Here is a 25021-nt window from a genome sequence, read left to right as displayed (position 1 = left end):
ACAATCCTCCTGCCTCAGCCTCTGCAAAGTGCTGGGATTACAGACACAAGCCACTGCACCCAGCCCAGAAATGTATTTTTTGTCCTCTGCATTCAGGAAGATTATTTGGCAAAATGAGGCAGGTTGAATTCCAAGTATCACATATGAAACCAAATTTATAGATGTAATAAATGAATTCACATGTATGTATTGTACTGCCCTCTCATGGGTAAGATGGAGATATACATAATGGTAGTTAATGCCCTCTGAAGTCTGAGAATACAGTGTTTAATGTAGCAATTTGTACTATTTTGATGAGGAGGAGGCCAAGGTAAAATAAAATCTGGTTCTCAGTGAGCTGAGATCTGGCCACTGCACTCCAGGCTGGGTGACAGAGCGAGACTCCGTCTCAAAAAAAAAATAAAAATAAATAAAATAAAATAAAATCTGGTTCTTTAAAGGGTTTACAAATACTCAACAAACAAAACTTCAACTTAAGAAATCAGGAAGAGATTCTTACACCAGAGCTAGTACAAACATGCCGTCAGGGTTACACCTGTGCTTATGGCTGCCTGTATAGAATATAGAAACATGCAGGAATTTGCTTTCAATTTTTTTTCCATTTGAAAGTTCAGGCTGGGCGCAGTGGCTCATGCCTATAATCCCAGTACTTTGGGAGGCCAAGGCACATGGATCATTTGAGCCTCGGAGTTTGAGACCAGCCGGGGCAACATGGTGAAACCGTGTCTCTACAAAAGATTAAAAAATTAGCCAGGTGTGGTGGCATGTGCCTGTAGTCCTGGCTACTCGGAAGCCTGAGGTAAGAGGATCACCTGAGCCTGGGAGGCCGAGGCTGCAGTGAACTGTGATTACACCACTGCACTGCACTCCAGCCTGGGTGACAGAGCAAGACCCTGTCTCATGAAGAAGAAAAAAGTTCATAACTTTTGAAGACATCTCACAAAATTCTCTTTTTTACTTATAGCCACACTATAACTTCATGCTGAGGACAACTAGAGGATAGGAATGAAGTCTTATTCTGTATACCTTTGGTATTTAGAATAGTACCTGATAATTTAGCTATTTGATCAATAATTGTTTATTGAGTAAATTGAATGAAATGTCAGCCTAGCCACTAGATGCCAACACAGTTGTATGTGTGGAAGTATCATCTGCCCATTTGGAATTTCACCTGACCTTGAGTAATAGGCATGCTTCTTAAAAGTTATATGTGCATTTTACTTTGGTAAGCAAAATCATTTAAAATGTACCAGTTTAGCTCACTATAATCTTACTGTCAATTACGTCCTTAAAGCTAAGAATCCTTTTGTAAGGTAAATTCTCCCTGAGTATAATAACTCAGAAGTACTGATTTTTTATATTGAGGCACACCCTCTGGTTTTGTCTAAAAAAGCCACTATTCACTTATACCTTGTCAAAGGACTTTTTAATGGTTCTAAGTGCCTTAAGCAAATTTCATTCTATAAACCAGAAGCCTATCTCCCAAAAAGTCATTTGCTTGTATTTTTGCCCAGCTTTATTAGATATTTTGCCTGAAAGTCATAGAGACTACAGTCAGAGAAACCTACATTCCCACTGCTACCCTTCACCAGGTATATCCTTGTGCAGGTTATTAACCTTATTAGCTTTAGTGTACTAATTTCCCCAAAATGGAGATAATAATATCTACTTTATAAAGGTTGTGAGAAGGATTAAATGAAATAATATCAGTGGAACATCTAATATTGTCCTTGGTTTATAGTAGGGACTCAATTAACAGGTAACTATTATTATTCAAACTCTACAATGAAATTCTCACTCATATTATTATTTGGTTTATTTTTTTTTTTTATTCTGTTGATTTAAGACCCTCAGCAATTAAATTGAGTTCATAACACCAGGTTTCATAGCGATAGGCCATGCGGATTTGGGCTACGTTTGTCCTCCGGATATCATTTCCAGCAGGGCCTTCCTCAAGGTAATTGTCGCCCAGAAACTTTACTTTCTCCTATAAGAGAAAAGGATGCAGAATTATTGTTGTCTCTTTTCACACTGGTATAGACAATAATTGTATTCTTTTTTTTTTTTTTTTTTTTTTTTTGAGACGGACTCTTGCTCTGTCACCCAGGCTGGAGTGCAGTGGCCAGATCTTAGCTCACTGCAAGCTCCTCCTCTCGGGTTCACGCCATTCTCCTGCCTCAGCCTCCCAAGTAGCTGGGACTACAGGCACCCGCCACTTCGCCCGGCTAGTTTTTTTTTTTGTATTTTTTAGTAGAGATGGGGTTTCACCGTGTTAGCCAGGATAGTCTCGATCTCCTGACCTCGTGATCCGCTCGTCTCGGCCTCCCAAAGTGCTGGGATTACAGGCTTGAGCCACCGCGCCCGGCCGACAATAATTGTATTCTTTACAAAACTTCCTTCCTTATGTTAGCCACTGACAAAAGAATAATAATAATAAACCATTAAAAGCACTCATCTAGTGCCTCGGTGTTCACAGTCTGCTGAGAAATCAAGTGTATTTTACTTCCCTTGCCCAAAAGGCACAGGCAAAGAGATAGAATAATCCCTTCTAGTCCTTGTCCATAGTAACTGCATGTGATTCGTGGGCCAATTTTTCCACATGTGTTTACCAACTACTTTTTCGGTATTCAAGTTAGCAGACCCTATACTCAGAAGGGAAGCCATTTGAGGACAGGTCTACCTCATGAGAAATTCCACACTGCAAGACACTGTTCCTTGCCACTTCGCACATATCACAGGTGCTCAACTTGAAGACTTGTGCAGCAATAGCATATTCTTCCATTAGGGGCTCCTGCAGTTAATTATTAAATGAGGAAAAAGGAGGAATGAATTAATAAATAATATGTATCCTGCACAAAAGAAAATAATGAAATACCTTTATTTGACTTTCAAATTCTGGATGGGAAACAACAGTCCAGCAAAATACACTTGTATTGCCCAAGTCCATACTATACCTTGGTAAAGTGGAATTGCATTGGGTCATCTGTGGACAGTGAGATCATTAGCCCTTTCTGAAGGAAATTCAAAAAAGGATTTTTGGCATACTCTAGAAATAGGCTATTGTTACTTAGTGGTGACATGGCGATGGGAATCTGGGCTAAGAAAAACAAGTACTGTAACACGGGACTCTGAAAAAGAAAAGTGAAAAAATACGTAAAGATGTTGAAAAAGAAATACAAACTAGAAACACTACAATCTCATGATCTACCTTAAGCTTCAGCTTTCAACAAAATTATCACTTGTTCTTCAAGTCCCTTAGTAAGGAGAATTTAGGAGTTTTTCAATGTAAATGCTATTTAGGATAAATGTATTTAGGATACATTAATTTTCAGAAGCATTGAGTCAAACCAGATTGTTTATTCGATCTATAATTGCCTACGTTAGATGGTCTGTCTCAGGCAAAAGACTTTGCCTTGAAACATTCTTTTTTTCCCCCTCTCTCTACAAGAAAGTTCTGACTCTCACAAAAAACATCTTGAAGCATGCTATAACAAGAAATCTGGCAAAAACTAGCTTAAGGAAAGCCAGGCCATCTCTGAATTATTACCCTTGTCAGGATTCTAAGCTAGAAGTCAGGAGATCTGTGTTAACATATCTCTAACAGCAACTAGCAAGGTAATCTTGAGCAAGTCCCTTTACTTCTCTCTGTAGAATGAACTGCACTAAACTAAAAAATCTTTTATGCTCTACTTGAATATGATTCCAGTGTCGATAATGACTTGCGACAGTATGGTTGGCTAAGGGGAAAAAGAGTCCTCTAGTTTCAATGTAAAAATTAAGAAGAGAGCTTCCAACTCACCTTTTTTAAATTTAGGCCATGAGATATATTATCTGCTGTCATGAATGCTGTCATGAGATGGGTGAGGGCTCCAGCTTCCCCACAGTGAGGTCGGAACAGAAACGTATTCATGCCTCGTTCCCTGGGGAAATAGAACTGCTATTGGAATCACAGGTTCTGAGTATGGAGTGATTCACAATAAAATTCAGTAGAAAAATGAACACTCTAGAAGGAAGTAAACTATCCAAAGGATTCAGCAAAACAGTCCCAAATCATAATCTTAACTCTTTCTAAATACAAAGTTTCTAAAAAGAGGCAGCAGAGGATATGGGGGTAAGGAAGTAAATCAAGTATTGATTGCCTGGATGGAAATACCTTCAGTCTCAATAGGAAATTTACCAATATCAACATCTCATCATTTTTTCTATTCTATTCAAACTTTAAGGGAGAAATGTTTCCAGAAAACCCCAGTATAATATTCCTCTACTTATTCCTTACCCAAATATATCAAGAAGGGAAAAATATATGAAGTGTTATAATTAATTACACAATGATTAGTATAAATTCCTAAACTTCCCCCCACCAAAAAATGAACTGTGAAAGTTACTGAAAGCATCAAAATATCAATCTCTGCCCCTAAGTAAATAAACTGAAGAAAAAAGTTAAGAGAAGGAAATTTCTGATTTGGGCCAGTTGGAACCATCACAGTAATGCATGAGACCCTTGACCACCTTTAGTGCCAATATATGTGGAAAGAGCTGTGTCAAATAGACCCTCCTAGCTCCAGTTCTCTCCTGCTTACTTTCTCAGGCTGTTGAGCACCATGATGTTTGCATACATGTAGTAGGCATAGTAAGTGTAAGATGGATTCTTTTCCAATGTCCACTCTTGGGGCTTGGGACTCTTGGAGGAGAACATGTGGCCACTGTGTTTGGACTCATCATCCACACTGTCAAAGCCAGTGATCTGTTAGGAAAAGTGAGTCATGCAATGGGTTCAGTCCAACTGCAGGTTCCCAGTCCTCACACAAACTTTCAGGTCCAAAGGCACAAACCAAACATAAAGAGATAAGCACCAAGAATTCGTCATGACCAGGTAGGGAGGCTGGTTCATGAGCAGCAGTATGAAAGCCTGAAGGGTCATGCTTACATGCTTGAGGAAGACACTGAGTTCTGGGTCAGCCTGGGGGTTGATGGTGGCCTCAAACACTGGCATGAAAATATTCTCCAGCATTTTTCCAAAATGTGGAAGGAAATTCTTGGAACGGAACACATCACTAGAGGCAAGAATTAAGAGAATTTAGGAGAAAAAATGATTTTTAGGACTGATAGCCCCAGTATGAGGGAACCAGAGGGCCGAATGTCATGCACAGGAAAAGACTTGGTATATCTATCCTAGGTCCATGCTCCTCATACATTCTTCTTGGTCCCCTACAGAGAGGGATTCAGTTTGGGCTGCACATAGGAAATAAAAATTTTTTGGTGGACCCTATTCCCCCATCTTTTTTACAAATCTTTGTCATAAGAAAACTAAACCTTCACAGCTAAGTCCTCATAGAGGAATATAGCAAGTATGTCATAAAAGTTTCAATATATGTGTGCAGCTACAAGACAGTGAGCATGAAATGATTTCCAAGAATATCTCTGGTCTGCAATTTAACAAACTCTTATATAGCAGTTAATATATCCCAACCACTCTTCTAGGTGTCCAGAAATATTAGCTAATGTAATCCTCATAACAACTCAGTAAGTTAGGTATTGTTTTTAACCTTGTTTTAGAGATTATGAAACTAAGGCACGATGGGGTGATATGACTTAACCCAAGGTAACACAGCGAAATGGTAGAGCCAGGATTCAAGTATCGACACTCTCGGTCCAGAATCTGTACTCCTAACCAACCTACTGCCTCTCTGCCTATTAGACAGGAAGTATTATCCTAGTCAAAAAATTACTTTTTTGGTTAAAGAGACGGAATGAAACTCTTGCATTGCAGTAGGTCACACAGAACACAAAGACAGGTAGCCAGAAAATACATAAACACCTAAGTTAGGTAAAAGATCAATGATACTGAACAAACGGAAAGAGAAGCCATCCCTGAAGGCGATGAATGACAGCAGGGGGTATGAAAGGGAGACGACATCCTCAGCAATACCATTGATAAATACTTTTTGATTGTGGAGAACTTGAGCACTTGTAGGTGGGACAATTGACAGACAGTAGTAAAGGTTCTGATACAAGAAAGCCACATCCCAGTAGAGATGAGCATGGGAAAGAATGGACTTGACACAGAGAAGACCAGGTGAAAGACAATGTATACCAAACTACATAGTTCTTATTCTATCTTAGTTTTAATCATTCTCAGTAAGTTATTTATGATCTTCATAAAGCTAGAGGACTGAACTGAAATGATCTTCCTAACTCCTGTCTGTGGTTAAGAGTGGTGTACCTAGAGTGCACATAACCAAGCATTCAGGACCCAATAGTGAATGCTGTTTTAACAAAGCTGATTTCTATCTAGATGGGCAACACATTCCTTGTTCATACAGGGGAGTTGAAGCAGATGAGACAAGTGCAGGCTCTAGAGTTTCTAGAGGTACATACTAGATCCTGGGGACCTGGATCATCCATGTCATGTTGGGGCAGTGGATGCGATTGCGGACGAACCAGGAGGACAGTTTGTTCCACTCATCAGGACTGCGGCCATAGATGGACAGGCGGGGCTCAGCATGCTGGTACTTGGCCTCCACCAGGTCTGCACCTACCTCCTGCAAAGCCAAGGGAGAAGTCCAAGCCGGGAATTCCCACAAGTTCCTCTGGGGTCTAGGGAGAGGAGATTCCTTTTCTAACTCTTCCTTTCAGAATCTGAAAAGGCTAGGTCCTTAATCAATCTCAAAACCACACCCTTAATTTCTCTACCTTAGGAATAGAGGTCTTTAAAAATCATTAGAGTGGATGTTTCAGAAGAAATTCTTATATTCATTTGTGTGGTGTTTGGCCCCAGGGATAGCATCCTCCCTCCCTCCCTCCCTTCCTTCCTTCCTTCCTTCCTTCCTTCCTTCCTTCCTTCCTTCCTTCCTTCCTTCCTTCCTTCCTTCCTTCCTTCTTCCCTTTCTTCAAGAACGGTGCCAGGTACCATAGATCTGATTGGTTCCTCCTCACCTTGATGATAGTGGCAAAATATTCTCCATTAATGTAATTGTCTGTCTTCAAGTAGAGGTCCCGTAGCTCACTTGCTCCTACAGGATTATATTTGTCATTGAACTTATCAAAACGCTGGAAGGTCTGGCGTCCCTGAATCAGGAAAAAATTGTAGAAATGTATTATTACCAGAGCGGTCTGGACTCAGAGAGCTAGGAAATACTCAAGCAGAACTGGGGTCTGGTAGTAGGGGAGGGCATTGGGCTCCAAGAATGGAATTTGGGACAGGTGACAATGAGCAAACTTCAAAATTGTCTGTGGTGCTTTCAGGCATCATGGCAAGCCAAGATAGTTAAAAGAGCTCTGAGAAGGGAGGGCTTGTAGGAGAAAGAAACGTGAGGTTCTGAGTATTAGAGTGAAACTGACATTGGCATTTCAACCTACAGCATGAACATCCAGAGAATCAACAGTCAAGTCATAAGGATGCATGTTCAATTTCACAAAAAGTTCCTTTAGGGTCAGATTCTTCTCTTTGGTGCTATGGACCACTCTGTCAGCATCAGTTTGGTAAGATTTCTTAATAAAACGCAGCAGATGTTTCTGGTTCATGCAAGCGGCTGCATGGATATGAGTGTCCACCTGTATGTACATTCAAAGAAAGAAAAAAACATCAATCAGCCTTAGTTATGATACTCTGTTTAGAGGAGATGGTGCTGCAAATCCCACCGTGTTGGGACAAAGTAAATAATGAGGATGTGAGCTGACAGTTGGTGGAGGTGGTCCAGCAATAAAAAACTCATTACAACTGTGATGTGCCCATGTGAGGATGTGGAAGGTTCGGCTAGATGCAATAATAATTCTTGCTTCTTCCGTATATCTGTACATCCAATTTACTTCCTACGTCTGATCCACACATTCTTCAGGACCATTCTTCACTCCTGAAACACAGCTGGAAGTGAAGTCACTACCGTAACTTTCAGCCTCTAAGGATAAAGGATTGAAATTATGAAGCCATGACACGGTGGTGGCTTTTATGAGGTAGATATTCTTATAACTAAATTTTATACACTGAAATTTCAGCAGATTAAGTAATTAGTCCAAAGTTGTATAGGCAGCTGAGCCGGGATTTGGGCCTGAATCTCTGCTCATGTATTCCCTATTCCCACTTCCTTGTAATCATGTTAATGGTCAGAATACATCTTGGAAGTGTTTCTAGTTGATTGGATTTCACAATCTCTAGGCTAGCTCATTTGATATTCACAATCCTCATGTGAACTGGACTGTGCAGATGTAGTTCCCAATTTGACAAATGAGGACTGAAATGAAAACATGTTGTCACTTCCTCCAAGGTCTTACAGTCAGGAATTCAAAGAAAAAGGACTAGAGGGAAGATCTTTCAAATTCCAGAATGGTCATTTTTGATTGTTTTGTTGTTGTTGTTATTTTTGTTGTTGATGATAACTATAATTTTTTATGCCAAAAATGTGGCAAACCTTTCTGTGGGGAAAACAGTAGAAATGGCACTTAACTCTAACCCATTAGACATAATCTGTTATCTGCTTTTACTAAAATCCACCAAACCTGTAGAAATCTTAGATTAATCAGAAACACACTGTTTTCTTGCGCTTCTCAATAAATAATTGAATTGCTTTTGCCCAGGAATGACCTCGGAGCAACTAAAATGTTTACCTTCCTGCAGTTATAAAAATCTCGGTGGGGGTTGTTTTTCAGCTCTTTTAACTCGTCCATCTCGTTGAGCATCTGATGGACCTGGAACTTGGAGGAGAGGAACTTCAGACGCCGGTGGGTATAGGTCTTACTGTGAAAAATAAAATTAGATAACTCCAAAAAGTTTCAGACATTCAAGGAAAACAGTCACAATTTCAAAACTATCAGGACCTTTATCATTCCTAGGAAATAATTATTGGAACAAACCTTTCAGTTTACTCTTCAGTTAATCTCATTGAGAAGTAGTGGGATCCAAGGGCTTAATCTTTTCAACAATGTTGGACATAATAATGAGGGAGAACTTGGAAAGATATCTTAAAACTCCGTGGAGAGAGTGTTGTTCAAAGTTAAAGGCCCTGGCATTGGGGTCAGCAGATTCAAGCGCAAATCCTGGCTCAGCCAGCTGTGTCACTTTTGGCAAGTTACTTAACTCATCAAAATCTTAGCTCATAAAACTGGAATTATGAAAATAACCACCTCACAGAGCAAGTGTAAGCAATAAAAGGAACAACGTGCATGAAGGGTTTAATATAGTGTTTGAACATAGTAAGCATTTAGTAAACACTTAGTCTTACTATCAGTAGTCGTAGTACTAGTTGTTTAGGTCTCGCTAAACACTTACACAGGTCCTTGAGCAATTAAAGCAAGTAAAAAATTCATATCATCTAAGAAGGTGTCCAGATTTGGGTAAGGAAGTGGCTTAGGCTGATCTTTGCTGGCTGCTGCTTCGTTAGGATAGACGTAAACTACACCGTCCTTCATTTTGAGGTGATAGCCCATGTTTTCAGGAAGGTTGTCTGTTCGGAAAGGGTCCTCTCCCTTCTTCACAGGAGGAGTAAAGACTTTTTCAATCAAGCACAGAGTAATATATTAGCACATAGGATGAACGACCACATAAAAATAACCAAAATCTGAAATACTACAACATCTCTTTAGCTTGGAATCCAGTACTTAAGTTGTAATTATCTGGAATTAAGCTAACCTTTATTTTTGCATTATTTTTCAAAGGTGACTTCATAGTATAAAACAACTATAAAAATAATATGTTGGCCAGGTGTGGTGGCTTGTGCCTGTAATCCCAGCACTTTGGGAGGCCGAGGCGGGTGGATCACCTGAGGTCAGGAGTTTGAGACCAGCCTGACCAGTACAGTGAAACCCCGTCTCTACTATAAATACACAAATTAACCGGGCTGTGGTGGTGCACACCTGTTATCTCAGCTACTCAGGAGGCTAGGAGTAGAGAGTTCAAGGAGAATCACTTGAACCCGGGAGGCATACGTTGCAGTGAGCTGAGATCACACCACTGTACTCCAGCCTGGGTGACAGAGGGAAACCCTATCTCAAAAAAAGAAAAATAAAACAATATGTTATCTAGTGTAAGAATGATTTTTCAATTTATTTGGAAGAACTGTTTACATAAAGTAATCCATATACTACTTACAAACAATCTTCATTATTTACTGAAGTTGGTCATCAAAGGCTTTCTGTTTAGAGCATATTATTAGGTCTTAGATAATAAGATAAGAATAAAAGTCAAACTACAGTTAAAAAAAATAGAGTTTAGCTTATTTAAGCCAATCTTTTTTATTAGTCTTAATTTAGAGTGTTTTCTGAAATAGGCTTTTAAAGATCAGTTTTGGGTTCACAGTAAAATTAAGTAGAAAATGCTGTTTCCAGACTGGGCACAGTGGCTCATGCCTGTAATCCCAGCACTTTGGGAGGCCAAGGTGGGTGGGTCGTTTGAGGTCAGGAGTTCAAAATCAGCCTGACCAACATGGTGAAACCTCATCTCCACTAAAAATACAAAAGTTAGCTGGGTGTGGTGTTGTACACCTGTAGTCCCAGCTACTCAGGAGGCTGAGGTAGGAGAATCTCCTGAACCTAGGAGGTGGAGGTTGCAGTGAGTGAGTTTGTGCCCCTGCACTCCAGCCTGGGTGACAGAGTGAGACTCCATCTCAAAAAAAAAAAAAAAAGAAAGAAAGAAAAAAAGAAAATGCAGTTTCCCCACAGCCCTTGCACCCACACACGCACAGCCAGTCTCCACTCTAGGTATCCTGCATCAGAGGGTCCATCTGTTACAACAGATGAATCTACATTAACACCTTATAATCACCCGAAGTCCATAGTGCACATTAGGGTTCACTCAAAGCGTATGGGTTTTGGCAAATGTATAATGACATATATCCACTCTTATAGTATCATACAGAATAGTTTCACTCTCCTAAGAATCCTCTGTGCTCCACCTAAAGTGGTTTTAATGTAAAAAAGGGATACAAAATAAATTATTATTGTAAGAGTAATAATTCTTATGAGAATTATTTTTCCCACCTTTTAAAGCGCATACAATTTCTGCTAAAGGAATTGAGAAGAGATTAAGTGGATGTGTTCCCTTCTTTCCACTGCTAGTGGTTTCAGCCTAAGGAAGCCATGAACACATTTCACACTGTCAGAGCCTTTAAGAATGCATCCTTTTACTTTCAACAAGTATGGTCATTTATGCCTCTTCACTGCTGTGCCCAAGGAAGGCATCGGAAAGTCTCCTGTTCGCAAGTGATGCCTACAGCAGCCAAAGTGAGAAAAATAGCATAGAAAAAAAAAAAAAAAACCAAAACAGTCTGCACATTTCCTATTCAAAATTGGGAGAAAAGGAACCTAAGAGAAGTGAAACAGCATGTTGCTACGTCAAATATTAATTTTGAAATCCTTATACTTAAGGATTAATAGCTCACTATTAATGATATAATTATTATGAAAGCATAACTTAGGGGAAATAAAGACAAGACAAACTAAATGTCAATATTATAGAGGACGGGTAAACCACTGTTAGGAGTTACCAAACTGGAGACATGTTTAATATGATTTTAATATTAAAAGGAATTACAGACAGGAAGTTGTGGAACTGGCAATCTTTAATAGTATTACAATTTGGAAGTTCAAAAATCTTTTTTTTTTTTTTTGAGATGGAGTCTCGCTCTGTCACCCAGGCTGGAGTGCAGTGACGCCATCTCGGCTCACTGCAAGCTCCTCCTCCCGGGTTCATGCCATTCTCCTGCCTCAGCCTCCCAAGTAGCTGGGACTACAGGCGCCCGCCACCACACCCGGCTAATTTTTTGTATTTTTAGTAGAGACAGGGTTTCACCATGTTAGCCAGGATGGTCTCTATCTCCTGACCTCGTGATCCGCCTGCCTTGGCCTCCCAAAGTGCTGGGATTACAGGCGTGAGCCACTGCACCTGGCCTCAAAAATCTTAAGTATTTGCCTCCCCAGAAATTTTAGTTCTAGGAGTGTAATCCTAAAATTATGAGACAATTACAGGAAGATGTGTATATAAAGATGCTTATTGTACCCTTTTTAGAAACAAGTTTTAAAAAGTCAGAAATTTAATTGCCTAAAAATAGGAATTAAGTCAATTATGTTCCAGTTATACAATAGAAATCTGTAAAATTATTAAAATCTGATTGTTGAAAAATATGTACTTAACTTTCTACAAGGCAGAAAGTAAAAACTGAGATAAGTAAATAAAGTGGTATAGAAAGTCAGAACATGTAGTTTACATCTATCCAGAAGGCAAGAAATGATAGTATTTAGGCTGCCTCTTGAAAGATTGGGTTGGCTCTAGAGACTTGGACAAGTGGTGAGTAAGTGAGAGGAAGGACAGTCTGGGCACAGGGAGGCAGAGCAGCAATCCAGGAGCAGGAAAGTGTTGAACTATGCAGGGAACAAGAACTATTTCCAACCGGAACCAAGAGTATAAAGATGGAGCAGAGAAAGTAAGTTCAGAAATAGCTTGAGTGGGCCAGGCATGGTGGCTCACGCCTGTAATCCCAACACTTTGGGAGGCCGAGGCGGGTGGATCATGAGGTCAGGAGATCGAGACCATCCTGGCTAACACGGTGAAACTCCATCTCTACTGAAAATACAAAAAATTAGCCAGGCGTGGCGGCCGGCGCCTGTAGTCCCAGCTACTCGGGAGGCTGAGGCAGGAGAATGGCGTGAACCCAGGAGGCGGAGCTTGCAGTGAGCTGAGACGGTGCCACTGTACTCCAGCCTGGGCGACAGAGCTAGACTCCGTCTCAAAAAGAAAAGAAAAAAGAAAAGAAAAGAAAAGAAAAGAAATAGGTTGAGTGTGCAAGTTCAAAAATAAACAGGCCAGGTGTGGTGCCTCATGCCTGTAATCCCAGCACTTTGGGAGGTTGAGGCAGGCAGATCACTTGAGGCCAGGAGTTTGAGACCAGCCTGGCCAACATGGCAAAACTCCATCTCTACAAAAAATACAAAAATTAGACAGGCATGGTGGCACACACCAGTAATCCCAGCTAGCCAGGGGGCTGAGGCAGGAGAATCGCTTGAACCCAGGAGGTGGAAGTTGCAGTGAGCCAAGAGGGTGACGCTGCACTCCAGCCTGGGCAACAGAATGAGACCTTGTCTCGGAAAACAAACAAACAAATAAAATGTAGCTGGGGGCAAGAGGATGTGGGCCTCAAATGCCAGGCTAAAGACTGGACTTTGCTTTGTAGGTAGCAAGGAGCAGCTAAAGGTTCTTGTTAGGAGAAGGATGTGCTCAGATCTGTGTTTTAAAAATTAGCACCAAAGTAAAGATGAACCAAAAGAGAGTGAGACTGAAATTTAGCAGAGTAGTTAGGAAGCTCTTGTAATTATCTGGACAAGGAGAAGGCTAAGCCTGAATGACGGTTTAGGGAATGGTGAAGAGAAAAAGTTCAGAAAGATGTGCAGACTGAATCAAGTGATTGGACACATGAGAAAATGGGGCCAAAGATGACTATTACTATAGTATTTTTAGACTAGATTACTTATAATCTAGGGGCATATTTTAAATTTAATATTTAATAGTTTAAATAAAAGATATGTTTCATACATTATGTAAGAGAATTGTTACCTGGATAGAAGCTCTCATTTGCTATCCAAGCCTCACCATCAATGTTGCGTAAGTATTTGGAAGGGGTTTTAGGGAACCTCTGAAATGACTTCTGCATGTATTTCTCACGTATGCATAGTGCCCGATACAGACCTTTGCAAACAATTTCAAAATCTTCAACTGTAACCTGCAAAAAAAAAAAAAAAAAAAAAAAAAAACAACTCCTCAGCATATCAGAGTCATTCCATGAAAAACTGAGAAGTTAGTAAAGCTTATCCTTGGCACCTCCCAGCTCTCCTGTGTATTGCAGCCCATTCTGAGCCTCACCACTCACCTTGCTGCTTCTTCATTGACTTGGGACCAAAATCTCCCTCCCAGAGCAGGTCCTGAAGCTTTTCTAGCTTTTTCGTCTCTACCAAACTTACCTGTCCTACGAGTCTTTCCCTTATAGTCCTGTATTTGTTTTTGGTTTTTGTTATATAGCAGGGATTATCTAGCAAATAAGATTAAAAGAATCCATTCTAACATGGTATATACTTTCTTCCTTCCAAGTGCGTGTGAATATTTTAAGTACAAGACAATACCTCAGGCCGGGCGTGGTGGCTCACGCCTGTAATCCCAGCACTTTGGGAGGCCAAGGTGGGTGGATCACAAGGTCAAGAGATCAAGACCAGCCTGGCCAACATGGTGAAACCCCATCTCTACTAAAAATAGAAAAATTAGCCGGGCGTGGTGGCTCGTGCCTGTAATCCCAGCTACTCGGGAGGCTGAGGCAGAAGAATCGCCTGAACCTGGGAGGTGGAGGTTGCAGTGAGCCGAGATTGCGCCACTGCATTCCAGCCTGGCAACAGAGCGAGACTCCGTCTCAAAACAAAACAAAACAAAACAAAACAAAGACAATACCTCAACTGAAAGACTATGTGACTCAAATTGTGAGAATTCAAACCACTTGGTCAGTGAGGGAAATATTTTGGGATGAATAAGGGGTCACAAATCTCTCAAACCCATGCACTGCCTTCTTCAGCTATGATGATCACAACATCATTCTGTGAGAAGTCAGTCTTCTAGATGATTTTATTTCTGGGTAAAAATTGAGAGATTCTAGAGGAAAGCTTCATTAGAGCTGCTGGAAATTTCCCCTGCCCCCATTCCCAACTCCTGACTGGGCCAGGCAGGCGTGCCCAAGTAGTTATAACTTGAAATCACTGAACGTTCATTATCAGAACCCAAAGACTTTTACTCTGGGACTAACATATGCTTGTCCCCAATAGTTTAAGGTCCAGATATTGATCCTGAATTAGTTTAACTATTTGGGACCTGCTGACCTTGGCCAAAAGAGTCTGGCACAGGTGCTAGGTCTGGGAGTCTGCTTCCATGCTTCCAATGGCATGTGTAGCTCATTGCCACCTAATAGGCCACTAGTCTATCAGGTCCTCAAGAATGAGAGCTGGGTCTTATTCAGCTTCATGTTCTCAGCACACAACGCCTAGCACAGAATAGATGCTCAACAAAGACTGATTAAATTGAATCAAGTGTTTAGCAGGAATTAATGATCTTGGGAACTGAGCCCTGGTTTCCCCTTTGCCTCTCTGTTTAAATTACAAGGGTGAAGACTAATTTGGGTACAGACTACAATCAGGTAGAGCGTAGAGTGTTGCTCAGCGGCCCACATTCAGCCAACAGGTACAGCAACATACTTCGTTTTTCCCAGTCTCCAGGTCAAGGTTTCAGGTGCCCTCCAGCTTTCACAGGAGGAGAAGCTACTCTTTGACTTCTGTACATTTTGTTCGTCCTCCTAACTTCTTTGTTTTTATTGTTGTTTTCATTTCTATCAAGCATGCAAGTATGATGTTTATCTCCAAATTTTTATGTTATTTTGAATTCTGGAGTCCTCCAAACTGTGTTTCCCCTGTACTCATCTCTATTAGGCATTTCTTTTTAGTTATTTAGTGCCTAAACCCCCTGACATTTAGAGAGCACCCATGTTATACAGAAAATGAATAAGCAAGAATGAGGTGCATTTAATTGCTCTGTCACTTTTAAGTATCTTAGGACTGACTCTAAGTGGGTCAGTTACATGAGAAGGGGACCCAGCACTGGTCATTAAAACTATATTTGGAGCATCGACTGATGGCTGCACAGCAGTTTCACCAATATGATGCTGATTCTGCAAGTCCCTGTGGCAGAGATTTATTAATTGACCAACTGTTCTGGATGAGACAAGCAGGTCAAGTTGTTTGTGACATGACTTTACTATCCCTGTGGCATACTAGAGTCTGTTCCAAGTAACGATCTACTATGTAACCATCTGCAATGAAATTGGAGAGTTCAGCTCCTCAAAACACAATAGCCTCGTTAGGATTCTCTAACCCCTCTCTCGTCTTCCTTCTTTTCTCTGATTCCTTCTTTTTTCTCTTCCCTCTCTCTTTCTCTGGATCTGTTTTCTTTGGTTGGTTTATGCTATCTGCAACCCTTCTCACTATCCTAGGTCTGCTGGGGTCTTTCTTTTCCCCAGAGTCTCCGTGCCTCCCCAGAGGCTCCCTTTTCTGATTTATGATAACATCAGTGAGATTTGACCACTCTACTGCTCTCTTTGATCCTTTTTGCCAAAATCTGTCCATTGTATTCTGTAACATACACACTGCATTCTACTCCATATTCTCCATGTGCAAGCAAATGAGACAGAGGATAAATTATGTGGGATGATAAAAACAACAGAAATATAAAACATACCATATTAGTAGTGAAATGCAATAATGAAGTGTAACAAAGTACAGGTGAGCTAACACCTCCCTCAACAGGAAGGAGAAGAAGGTAAGGAGCTAGAACTGTCAAGCTGAATGGCTTCCTGGTTGCTAAGTCTGAGTGGCAAGGACCAACTCACCCCAGAGGCATAGTCACCAGTGATCTGCACTCTCTGAAAATCAGGCACGTTCTGGTAGGTTGGAGATGAGGAAATGTATTCATCAATGTGGGACAGTTTGGTGGAAGATGTTTCACTTAGTGGAATGGACAAATTAACAGTCTTCCGTCCTTGGAAACGCTTTTTTCTGGGTTCGAAATTTAAAAGTAAGAGTTAATTTTGTCTTCATCAGGCATTTCACTGTGACAGATAGATGTTTCTCTATACGATTTTATTCTGAGGACAAAAAGTAAAATTTAAAATGTGGTTGGGTATCAGAAACAGGATCCAAGCATAGTGGGAGGAGAAATCACTGAAGACACATGACAGTGTGCCCCTCTCCCTGGTCTACCTTGGAAGAGCCTTAGCAATCCTAGAAGACCTTCACCATGACACCCTTCTTCCCAGGCAATCCACTCCCAGCTGAACAGGCAGTTTAGGTACTACAGAAAACACAGGTTATATCAGTTACTACCTGTATCATTTTATTCATGTTCCTTAAACATGGATAAAGGAGCTCCCATTTACCCACCTAAAAAAATGGTGCAAAAATGACTACCTTATAGGATTTCTATGAGATTTTAATGTGTACAAAATGCCTAGCAGAGTACCTGGAACTTACAAGGTATTTAATATTATTTTCTCAAATCAACAAGTATTTGTTGAGTTTGACCCAAGTTTATTGCTTTGACCCAAGTCCTGTGTTAAGTCCTATGGGGGACCCAAGTCCTGTGTTAAGTCCTATGGGGGACACCAAAGGAGGTGGATTGCTCTTCTTTCCTTAAAGATGTAAAACCAAGAGAAAGATAGCAGAATAGTCTTTTCCCCATGAAGCTGGTGGGATCGGGAGAGAACTTAAGGAGAGGATTCCAACAAAGTGGTTAGTATAGGTTTGAGGTTTGAGGACTAAAGTATGGCCGGTAGAGAATCCTAGAGTGGTTCAAATAAAGGAAAATATATTTGGTGGAGAGGGATTTTCAAAGACTGCTTGGGGGAGGCAGCAAGTATGCATCACAGACATAGGATGGGCAGGGCATGAGGGCAGAAGTAGAGAGCAGTATTCCTAAGGCCAGGAGGTGGTCAGACTAACTGGAAGGCAGGATTCATGCCAGGGAGCATAACACTGAGGTTGGCTAGGGACAGAGTCTGAAGATGGAGGCTCTTGTGTCCCAGTTTATATAACCGTTGTGTGTAAATTGAATATGTTCACAGCAGCCGTTTGCCCACTTTGGTTTGAAATAATTCTATGGTATCTCGAAGTCCTCTTGCTTAGAAGGTAGGGAGGCTTCAATCAAGGGAGATGTGAACGAGATAGGAGGCCCACTGCTTTCTTCTTTTTTCATCATTGGCTCCTCACTCTACTCACTGTAGCATATCCAGGGTGGGGGGAAAAGGAATTTTATTTTATTTTTTTATTTTTTATTTTTTATTTTTGAGACAGAGTCTCGCTCTGTCACCCAGGCTGGAGTGCAGTGGGGCGATCTTGGCTTACTGCAACCTCCGCCTCCCAGGTTCAAGCGATTCTCCTGCCTCAACCTCCCAGGTAGCTGGGACTACAGGTGTGCACCACCGTGCCTGGCTAATTTTTGTATTTTTAGTAGAGACAGGGTTTCACCATGTTGACCAGGCTGGTCTCAAACTCCTGTCCTCAAGTCATTCACCCACCTCAGCCTCCCAAAGTGCTGGAATTACACTTGTGAGCCACTGTGCCCAGCCTTAGGAATTTCTAACTCTGGCAGAGTTCTTCCTCTGAATTGAACATCATTTGGATAAATTAAACCATATCTTCCCTGGCAGATACCCCTCCTTAGGTGCCAATATGCTAAGCATTCCACTTACACCACTTACCTCCTGGCTTCTATGGAGGTGGACAGAGTCTCCAGATGGAATATGTGTGCTTGCATCTCACGATGAGAAATTGGACAGATCTCATCCACATCAAAGGGGGAAATCTCCTGACGACCTCCTTCATCTTTGACTTCAGTGGCAAACACTTTTTCAGCAAAGCTGCGCGTTGCATCATCAATTTCTAAAAGAGGTTTTCACATTAGTGTTCAAGCCCCTTTTCAAAAGTCATCTGAGAGTTTCTGCTATGTGTAAGGCATGAGACAGGGACTGTGCTGCGTGCATGACTCCCCTGCTTTCCAACCAGGGTCCCTGAAACACCGCAGAGCTCAGTGCCTGTTCTCCTTTTAGTGGGTTTCTGTGTGGGTACCTTGAAAATATGCTCTCAGAAACATGGGTCAGATTCTCATAGCACATATCAGAATAGTCCTAAAGATGGTCCTAAAGATGAGACTGGGCTCTTGGAGGACCAGCACCTCATGTAAGATCACCTGTTTCTGGCAAGGCTAAGTTTGATTTCATAGTTTGAACCATGCAGCACAGTTCTTCCCATTAGGTTGGTGGAGTTTTTCTGATGGTTTTAAAGATGTGGATAGGATTATTGGTCCTTGGAGTTTCTCTTGCTAAGGAGAAACAGTGATTCCAGTGATCTAAGTAGTTCTGAGAAATAAATGTGTACTTTAGGGCCTTTCTTCTACTTAAGACAGATACTGTGTTTCTCTCACACATCAAACCTTATTTTCTTCAAATCCAGACAACTTTGTGATATGCTGCTGTATGCAGCGAGGGACCACTGACATTTACTACCTAGTACTGGAAGTCCCATTTCTTGTGGACATGGGCCTCAGTAGAGAATGACCCTTGGAAGGCCAAGTTTACTTGTATATACCCTAATTTTCCCATTCTTAAAATGGGGGGAGAGGATGCTTCTTAGTTTGGCAACGAATAACCCCAAGACCCTCAGGATGTAAGATAACCAGTGTCTCTGGGCACGGTGGCTCATCCCTGTAATCCCAGCACTTTGGGAGGCCAAGGAGGGTGGATCCCTTGATGTCAGGAGTTGAAGAACAGCCTGGCCAACATGTGAAACCCTGTCTCTACTAAAAATACGAAAATTAGTTGTGCATGGTAGTGCACACCTGTAATCCCAGCTACCCAGGAGGCTGAGGCAGGAGAATCACTTGAACCCAGGAGGCAGAGGTTGCAGTGAGTCAAGACTGCACCTCTGCACTCCAGCCTGGGTGACAGAGCAAACTCTGTCTCAAAAAAGAAAAGAAAAGAAAACCAGTGTCATCATATAGGATGGTGATGGCCATCAAGTATCTGCCTTTCTGTTAAGTTCCACTGTGTTCTCCAGATCCTCAGTGTTTTCTGTCTAAATAATCATTACCTCTAATACTTTTCCTAGTATTTCCAGCAAATAGCTGGTAGCAATAATGACAATGGCAAATAGCTAGCTATTTGGAGCAACAGTAGAAGACAGAAACATTCCCCACAGGATGACAGAGCAAACTGTATGCAGAGAGAAAGATGCCCCCACCCATGAATGTCTATACAGACCTGCAAAAGTCCATATTTTCTATTCTAAATTAAGTAGATGTCATGTGTTCAAGCTCCCTGCTCTGCACTTAACACCTCCTACATCTTCCTCTATTTCCATTTCTTTATCTGTAAAGTGGGAATACTAATACCTACCCAACCTCGCTGGCAAGGCTGTTGCGACGCGAAGTGAGATAGTGTATGTGGAAATGCCTTAAGACAAGTAAAGCACCAGATTAAATTGAATGAGGTAATGTGTAGCATTGGTCAAACAGACATTTGGTGTGTGGGGTTAGCTTTGGACTAGGAATGAGATGATAAATGATATGACTTAGTATGTGATGTAATGTACATTGGAGATGATAGGAATTGATTCATAACTTCCCCAACAATAAGTCAGGTCAGCCAGTTTTTAAAACCTGGTTTGTTACAGCAAAGTTAACAGAGAAGCCCACTATGTTGGCCAAACTTCATGCATGTATTTGCCTTGTTAAACTCAAGCACCTGAAACGGAAATGCATCCTTGGATGCTATCAGTAGTCCTTTGGCAAGCACCATGATCCATGAAGGAACAAATGGAACACCAAGTAAATGCATTTGATGGCCTGAGAATGCCTTCACACCCTACTGCCAACTGATCCCCAGAAATAATGTCACTTCTTCCTAAGCATCACGAGCAAGCACGTGCATCTCAAGGGAGAGTGGCAAGCAGAAGTTGGAAGAGGCTGCATGCACCATGAAGGGTAAATGGAAATAGGACAGTTGGTTATGAAGACGAGAATGAGGATGATGCAACTGGTCAGTCATGCTGGGTCTGCAGCAATAGTGCTGGAGGCCTCAGGAAGGACAGTATGGAAATGGATGCCCAGAAACCAAATCCTACTTGCTTGATATCTGGCTTTTCCAGAACAAGCATTTTGTCTGGGACTGCACATTTCTATTTGTTTCCTATTTTAAAACAGTATTGTTTTTACTAAGATTGTATCTCTCTAAGCCACTACAGACAGTTGAAAAGTAGAAACTCTACTCTTGAGAAGTAGCTTACATGATGACCAAAAATTATATGGTTGATATTTCCTTCCACTGAATCAACCACTTGTTTTGACTTCATGTAACCACAGCTGAAATTTGACTCTTAATTCAAGAGCTCTGCTTTTCAAAAATACCTCGGGGAGTGGGCCTGGCATGGTGACTCACACCAGTAATCCCAGCCCTTTGAGAGGCTAAGGTGGGAGGATTGTTTGAGGCCAGGGGTTCGAGACTTTGGAGCCTGGGCAACATAGTAAGAACCTCATCTCCACAATTTTTTTTTTTTTTCAAAAATTAGCCAAGCATGGTGGCATATGCATGAAGTCCTAGCTACTCAGGAGACTGAGGTGGGAGGATCGTTTGAGCCCAGAAGGTTGAGGCTGCAGTGAGCCATGTTTGCACCATTGTACTCCAGCATGGGCAACAGAGTGCAAACAAACAAATGAAATATATTTCAGGGAATGGTGGTGATTATGGAAAGGAAAAAATGAAACTTATATTTCAAAAGATAAGTAGATAGGCCAGGCGCAGTGGCTCACGCCTCTAATCCCACCACTTTGGGAGGCTGAGTGGGCGGCTCACCTGAGGTCGGAAGTTTGAGACCAGCTTGACCAACATGGTGAAACCCTGTCTCTACTAAAAATACCAAATTAGCTGGGGGTGGTGGCACATGCCTGTAATCCCAGTTACCCAGGAGGCTGAGGCAGGAGAATTGCTTGAACCTGGGAGGTGGAGGTTGCAGTGAGCCGAGATTATGCTGCTGCACTCCAGCCTGGGCGACAGAGCAAGACTGTCTCAAGAAAAATAAAAATAAAAAAAGAAAATGTGTGTAGGACAGCTGGATGGCCTTGGGCAAACCACATAATAACTGGGAGCCTCAGTGTTCATCATCATAAAGGGGAATGTTAATAATAATAATGTCAATTTCAGAGAATTGTTATGAAGATTACACAAAAAATACTTTAAAATCATGCAGTACCGTCCAGAAGTCGGAGATTACTATTATTAACACCGGAAGCGCAAGACTCTTGAGAAGAGGAATATCATGCTTACTTCTTAACCCAACAGGTCCAGAAAAACATGCTTGTTTCTCAGCAGTGCTTTATTAATGTGTAGGAAAGACAAGGTTGTAGGCCTTTCATCTGCCACATCTCATCTCCCAAAGGAATTCAGAGGCAGACCTACTATCAGTCAACAAAAGGACAAGTCTAATTTGAAATTGAGGGGAATAGACAACTAAAGTTATAGTTTTATCTAAAATAGGTTTTTAAGGCCAGGCACGGTGACTCATGCCTGTAATCATAGCACTTTGGGAGGCTGAGGTGGGTGGGTCACTTGAGGACAGGAGTTCGAGACCAGCCTGGCCAACATAGCAACACCTCGTCTCTATTCAAAATACAAAAATTAGCTAGGTGTGGTGGTGGGCACCTGTAATCTCAGCTACTTGAGAGGCTGAGGCAAGATAATTAGTTGAACCCCGGAGGCGAAGGCTGTGATGAGCCGAGGTCACACCTCTGCACCCCATCGTGGGCTACAGAGCAAGACTCCATCTTTAAATAAATAAATAAATAAATAAATAAATAAATGTGCCACATGAGGTTTTCTTTAAAAAAAATTATATATATATATATCTTTATATATGTATATATCTTTATACACACACTAGAATCCAGAAAAGCCATGAGCTTATTTGCTATGCTATGGGATAGCTATGGTCATTACGAATCTCTGTTGAGTTTCAAGGCTATTATTTAATAAACACTGCTGAAAAATAGCCATGTTTCTGAATTAAGGAACAGTATATTTTCTTTAATTGATACTCTGACAAATGGCAGCAAAAGTAATGCAATACTCACGTTTCTCTTCAGCTGTATGAAGTAAAATAAAACAAGATAAAATATGTGAACAACTTTCTATAATCACGGTGGCTATTAGTCACTGCTTTGGGGTAGATGCATGTAGATTGCTGTTATTTCAGCTCAGTCTTCCAGCTTGTCTACACTTGGCATCAGAAAGCTTGGGAATATGGTCATTATACAGCTCTTCATTTTCTTTTCTTTTCTAATATGTCTCTTAACGTTTTAAAAAGGCACTCTCTATAAAATATGATTTTTAAAAATATCTGATGAAGAAAAATGGGAACGCTCATATGATGTTGACAGCTCATTTGGTAAATTTAGTAACACCTACCAAACAACCACTGGAGAAGCTATCCTATGGAAATCATCCTTAAACATGGAAAAAGCTTTAGGTGTCAATATTGTTGTCAGAACACATTTATATTTATAAAAATCCATAAAGAGGCCAGGCGCAGTGGCTCACACCTGTAATCCCAGTGCTTTGGGAGGCCAAGGCGGGCGGATCACGAGGTCAGGGGATCGAGACCATCCTGGTTAACATGGTGAAACCGTGTCTCTACTAAAAATACAGAAATTAGCCAGGCATGGTGGCGGGCACCTGTAGTCCCAGCTACTCGGGAGGCTGAGACAGGAGAATGGTGTGAACTCAGGAGGCGGAGCTTGCAGTGAGCCGAGATGGCGCCACTGCACTCCAGCCTGGGTGACAGAGCGAGACTCCGTCTCTAAAACAAACAAACAAACAACAACAACAACAACAAAAACCCCAAAACCATAAAGAACCTAAGGAATTAGTTAAGAAAATAGAATATGCAGTCTTTTAAAATGCTTTTTAGGAAGAGTTTGGGATACCATGATAAATGGATAAGTTGTAAAGTTAAGCCAAAACATTATCCTGCCAAAGCAGGATATAAAATTACATGTGCAATATAATCATAACAGTGTCTTTTAAAAAAAATTCTTTAATTTTGCACAGAAAAGAGATTGAAAAGAAAAAACACTAAAATGTTAAGAGTGGCTATCTTTGTATAATGGATGTGCAGAGTTTTAAAATTATTACTTTTGGCTGGGTGCAGTGGCTAATACTTGTAGTCCCAGCACTTTGGGAGGCCGAGGTGGGCAGATTCCTTGAGCCCAGGAGTTTGAGACCAGCCTGGGCAACATAGCGAAACCTTGTCTCTACAAAAAATACAAAAACTAGCTGGGCATGGTGGCACGTGCCTGTAGTCCCAGCTACTCAGGAGGCTGAGGTGGGAAGATCACCAGATCCCAGAAGATTGGGGCTGCAGTGACTCATGATCGTGTCACTGCACTCCAGCCTGGGCAACAGAGGGACACCGTGTCTCCAAAAAATAAATAAGTAAGAAATAAAATTATTATTTGTACTGAATTTCCCAACTTTCAAAATGAATGTTTATTACTTTTATTTTTTCAGCACAATTTCTATTTCACATGAAACATGTATTGCTTTTATCATTTAAAATTATAACATTATTATTTTAAAAATTACTCTGCATACAAACCTGGACAACAGAAAGCTATTCTCATGAACTATCAGAATACACATATTGGGTTATTTTTGTCATGTTCATGATTTTCAGCTAATACCATAGCTAGAGTCATTATGTAGGAACTGTCTCAGAGCTATGGCAGCACAGGTTTTGTTTAGACTAGCAGAATAGTTATTAAATATTTCACAGAATTTTCTACTGGGATCATCAAAGATGCAACATACATGATAACAGTTTTAGAAACTTACCCACATACCAAAACTAAAAACAAACAAAAAACCTTTGAAAACATTTTGTGTTTTCCTGAAATGTATTTTGAAACTATCATGAACCCCAAATAAAGAATGATCAAAGCTGATATGGTAGCTAAAGGAACAGTTGCATATGAAAAAAAAAAAAAAAAAAAAAAAAACCCTGAGCTCTCCAAACACTTTGTACACCTACCTGCAAGTTTGAACAGAGGCATTGTTGCTGAAATCCTTGATTCTAGGATAGCACAGTAGAAAAGAAGAGAGAGGAGACCGTGGGTGACTGACTGACACTATAAAATATCCTGACATTCATTTTATTATTTTGCTTTGCCCCCTGAAATTTGACCCTTCTCTGCTAAGTGGAGAGAGATGAGCTTTGGACCTATTTATAGCTTGAGGCATTTGATAGTGAAAAACAGGTGAAGCTTTCAGTCTTTACTTTGGGATTAGAACTTATCTGTGGTGGGTCAAAAACTGCATTTCAATACTCTCTAAATCTTCCTACAGACTGGATCCTTGGCAAGTGTAGTACACGATGTGACCACTGATGGTGATTTCCCACCCTAGTG

General features: G+C 41.0%; 1 protein-coding gene across 2 annotated transcripts; it reads right to left on the bottom strand.

Moving 5' to 3' along the window:
* Positions 1–1809: 1809 nt before the first annotated feature.
* On the bottom strand, positions 1810–25021 carry AMPD1 (adenosine monophosphate deaminase 1). 2 transcript variants are annotated; one of them, XM_007977475.3, is made up of 16 exons: positions 24646–25021; positions 22691–22702; positions 18270–18450; positions 16404–16569; positions 13541–13706; positions 9266–9485; positions 8605–8734; positions 7360–7554; positions 6937–7068; positions 6379–6542; positions 4928–5054; positions 4581–4744; positions 3800–3920; positions 2955–3128; positions 2681–2791; positions 1810–1987 (listed from the first exon to the last, which is right to left on the bottom strand). In XM_007977475.3, exons 1-16 carry the CDS (start codon positions 24665–24667, stop codon positions 1829–1831), a joined length of 2244 nt encoding a protein of 747 aa, XP_007975666.1. In that variant the 5' UTR covers positions 24668–25021; the 3' UTR covers positions 1810–1828. The 2 variants fall into 2 exon arrangements, with proteins under 2 accessions (XP_007975666.1, XP_037853987.1); XM_037998059.2 differs by lacking the exon at positions 22691–22702.

Source organism: Chlorocebus sabaeus, chromosome 20 (assembly GCF_047675955.1).
Source record: "Chlorocebus sabaeus isolate Y175 chromosome 20, mChlSab1.0.hap1, whole genome shotgun sequence".
Lineage (NCBI taxonomy): Eukaryota > Metazoa > Chordata > Mammalia > Primates > Cercopithecidae > Chlorocebus > Chlorocebus sabaeus.
This window is presented reverse-complemented; position numbering and strand designations above follow the sequence as displayed.

Excerpts from the sequence above, each read along its gene's own strand:
- AMPD1 (XM_007977475.3), bottom strand. The coding sequence starts at position 24,667 with ATGCCTCTGTTCAAACTTGCAG. Across the intron at positions 16,570-18,269 it reads ACCTCCATAGAAGCCAGGAG|AAAAAAGCGTTTCCAAGGAC; the intron begins GTAAGTGGTGTA and ends TTTCGAACCCAG. Across the intron at positions 1,988-2,680 it reads AGTGTGGAATTTCTCATGAG|GAGAAAGTAAAGTTTCTGGG; the intron begins GTAGACCTGTCC and ends TTTCTCTTATAG.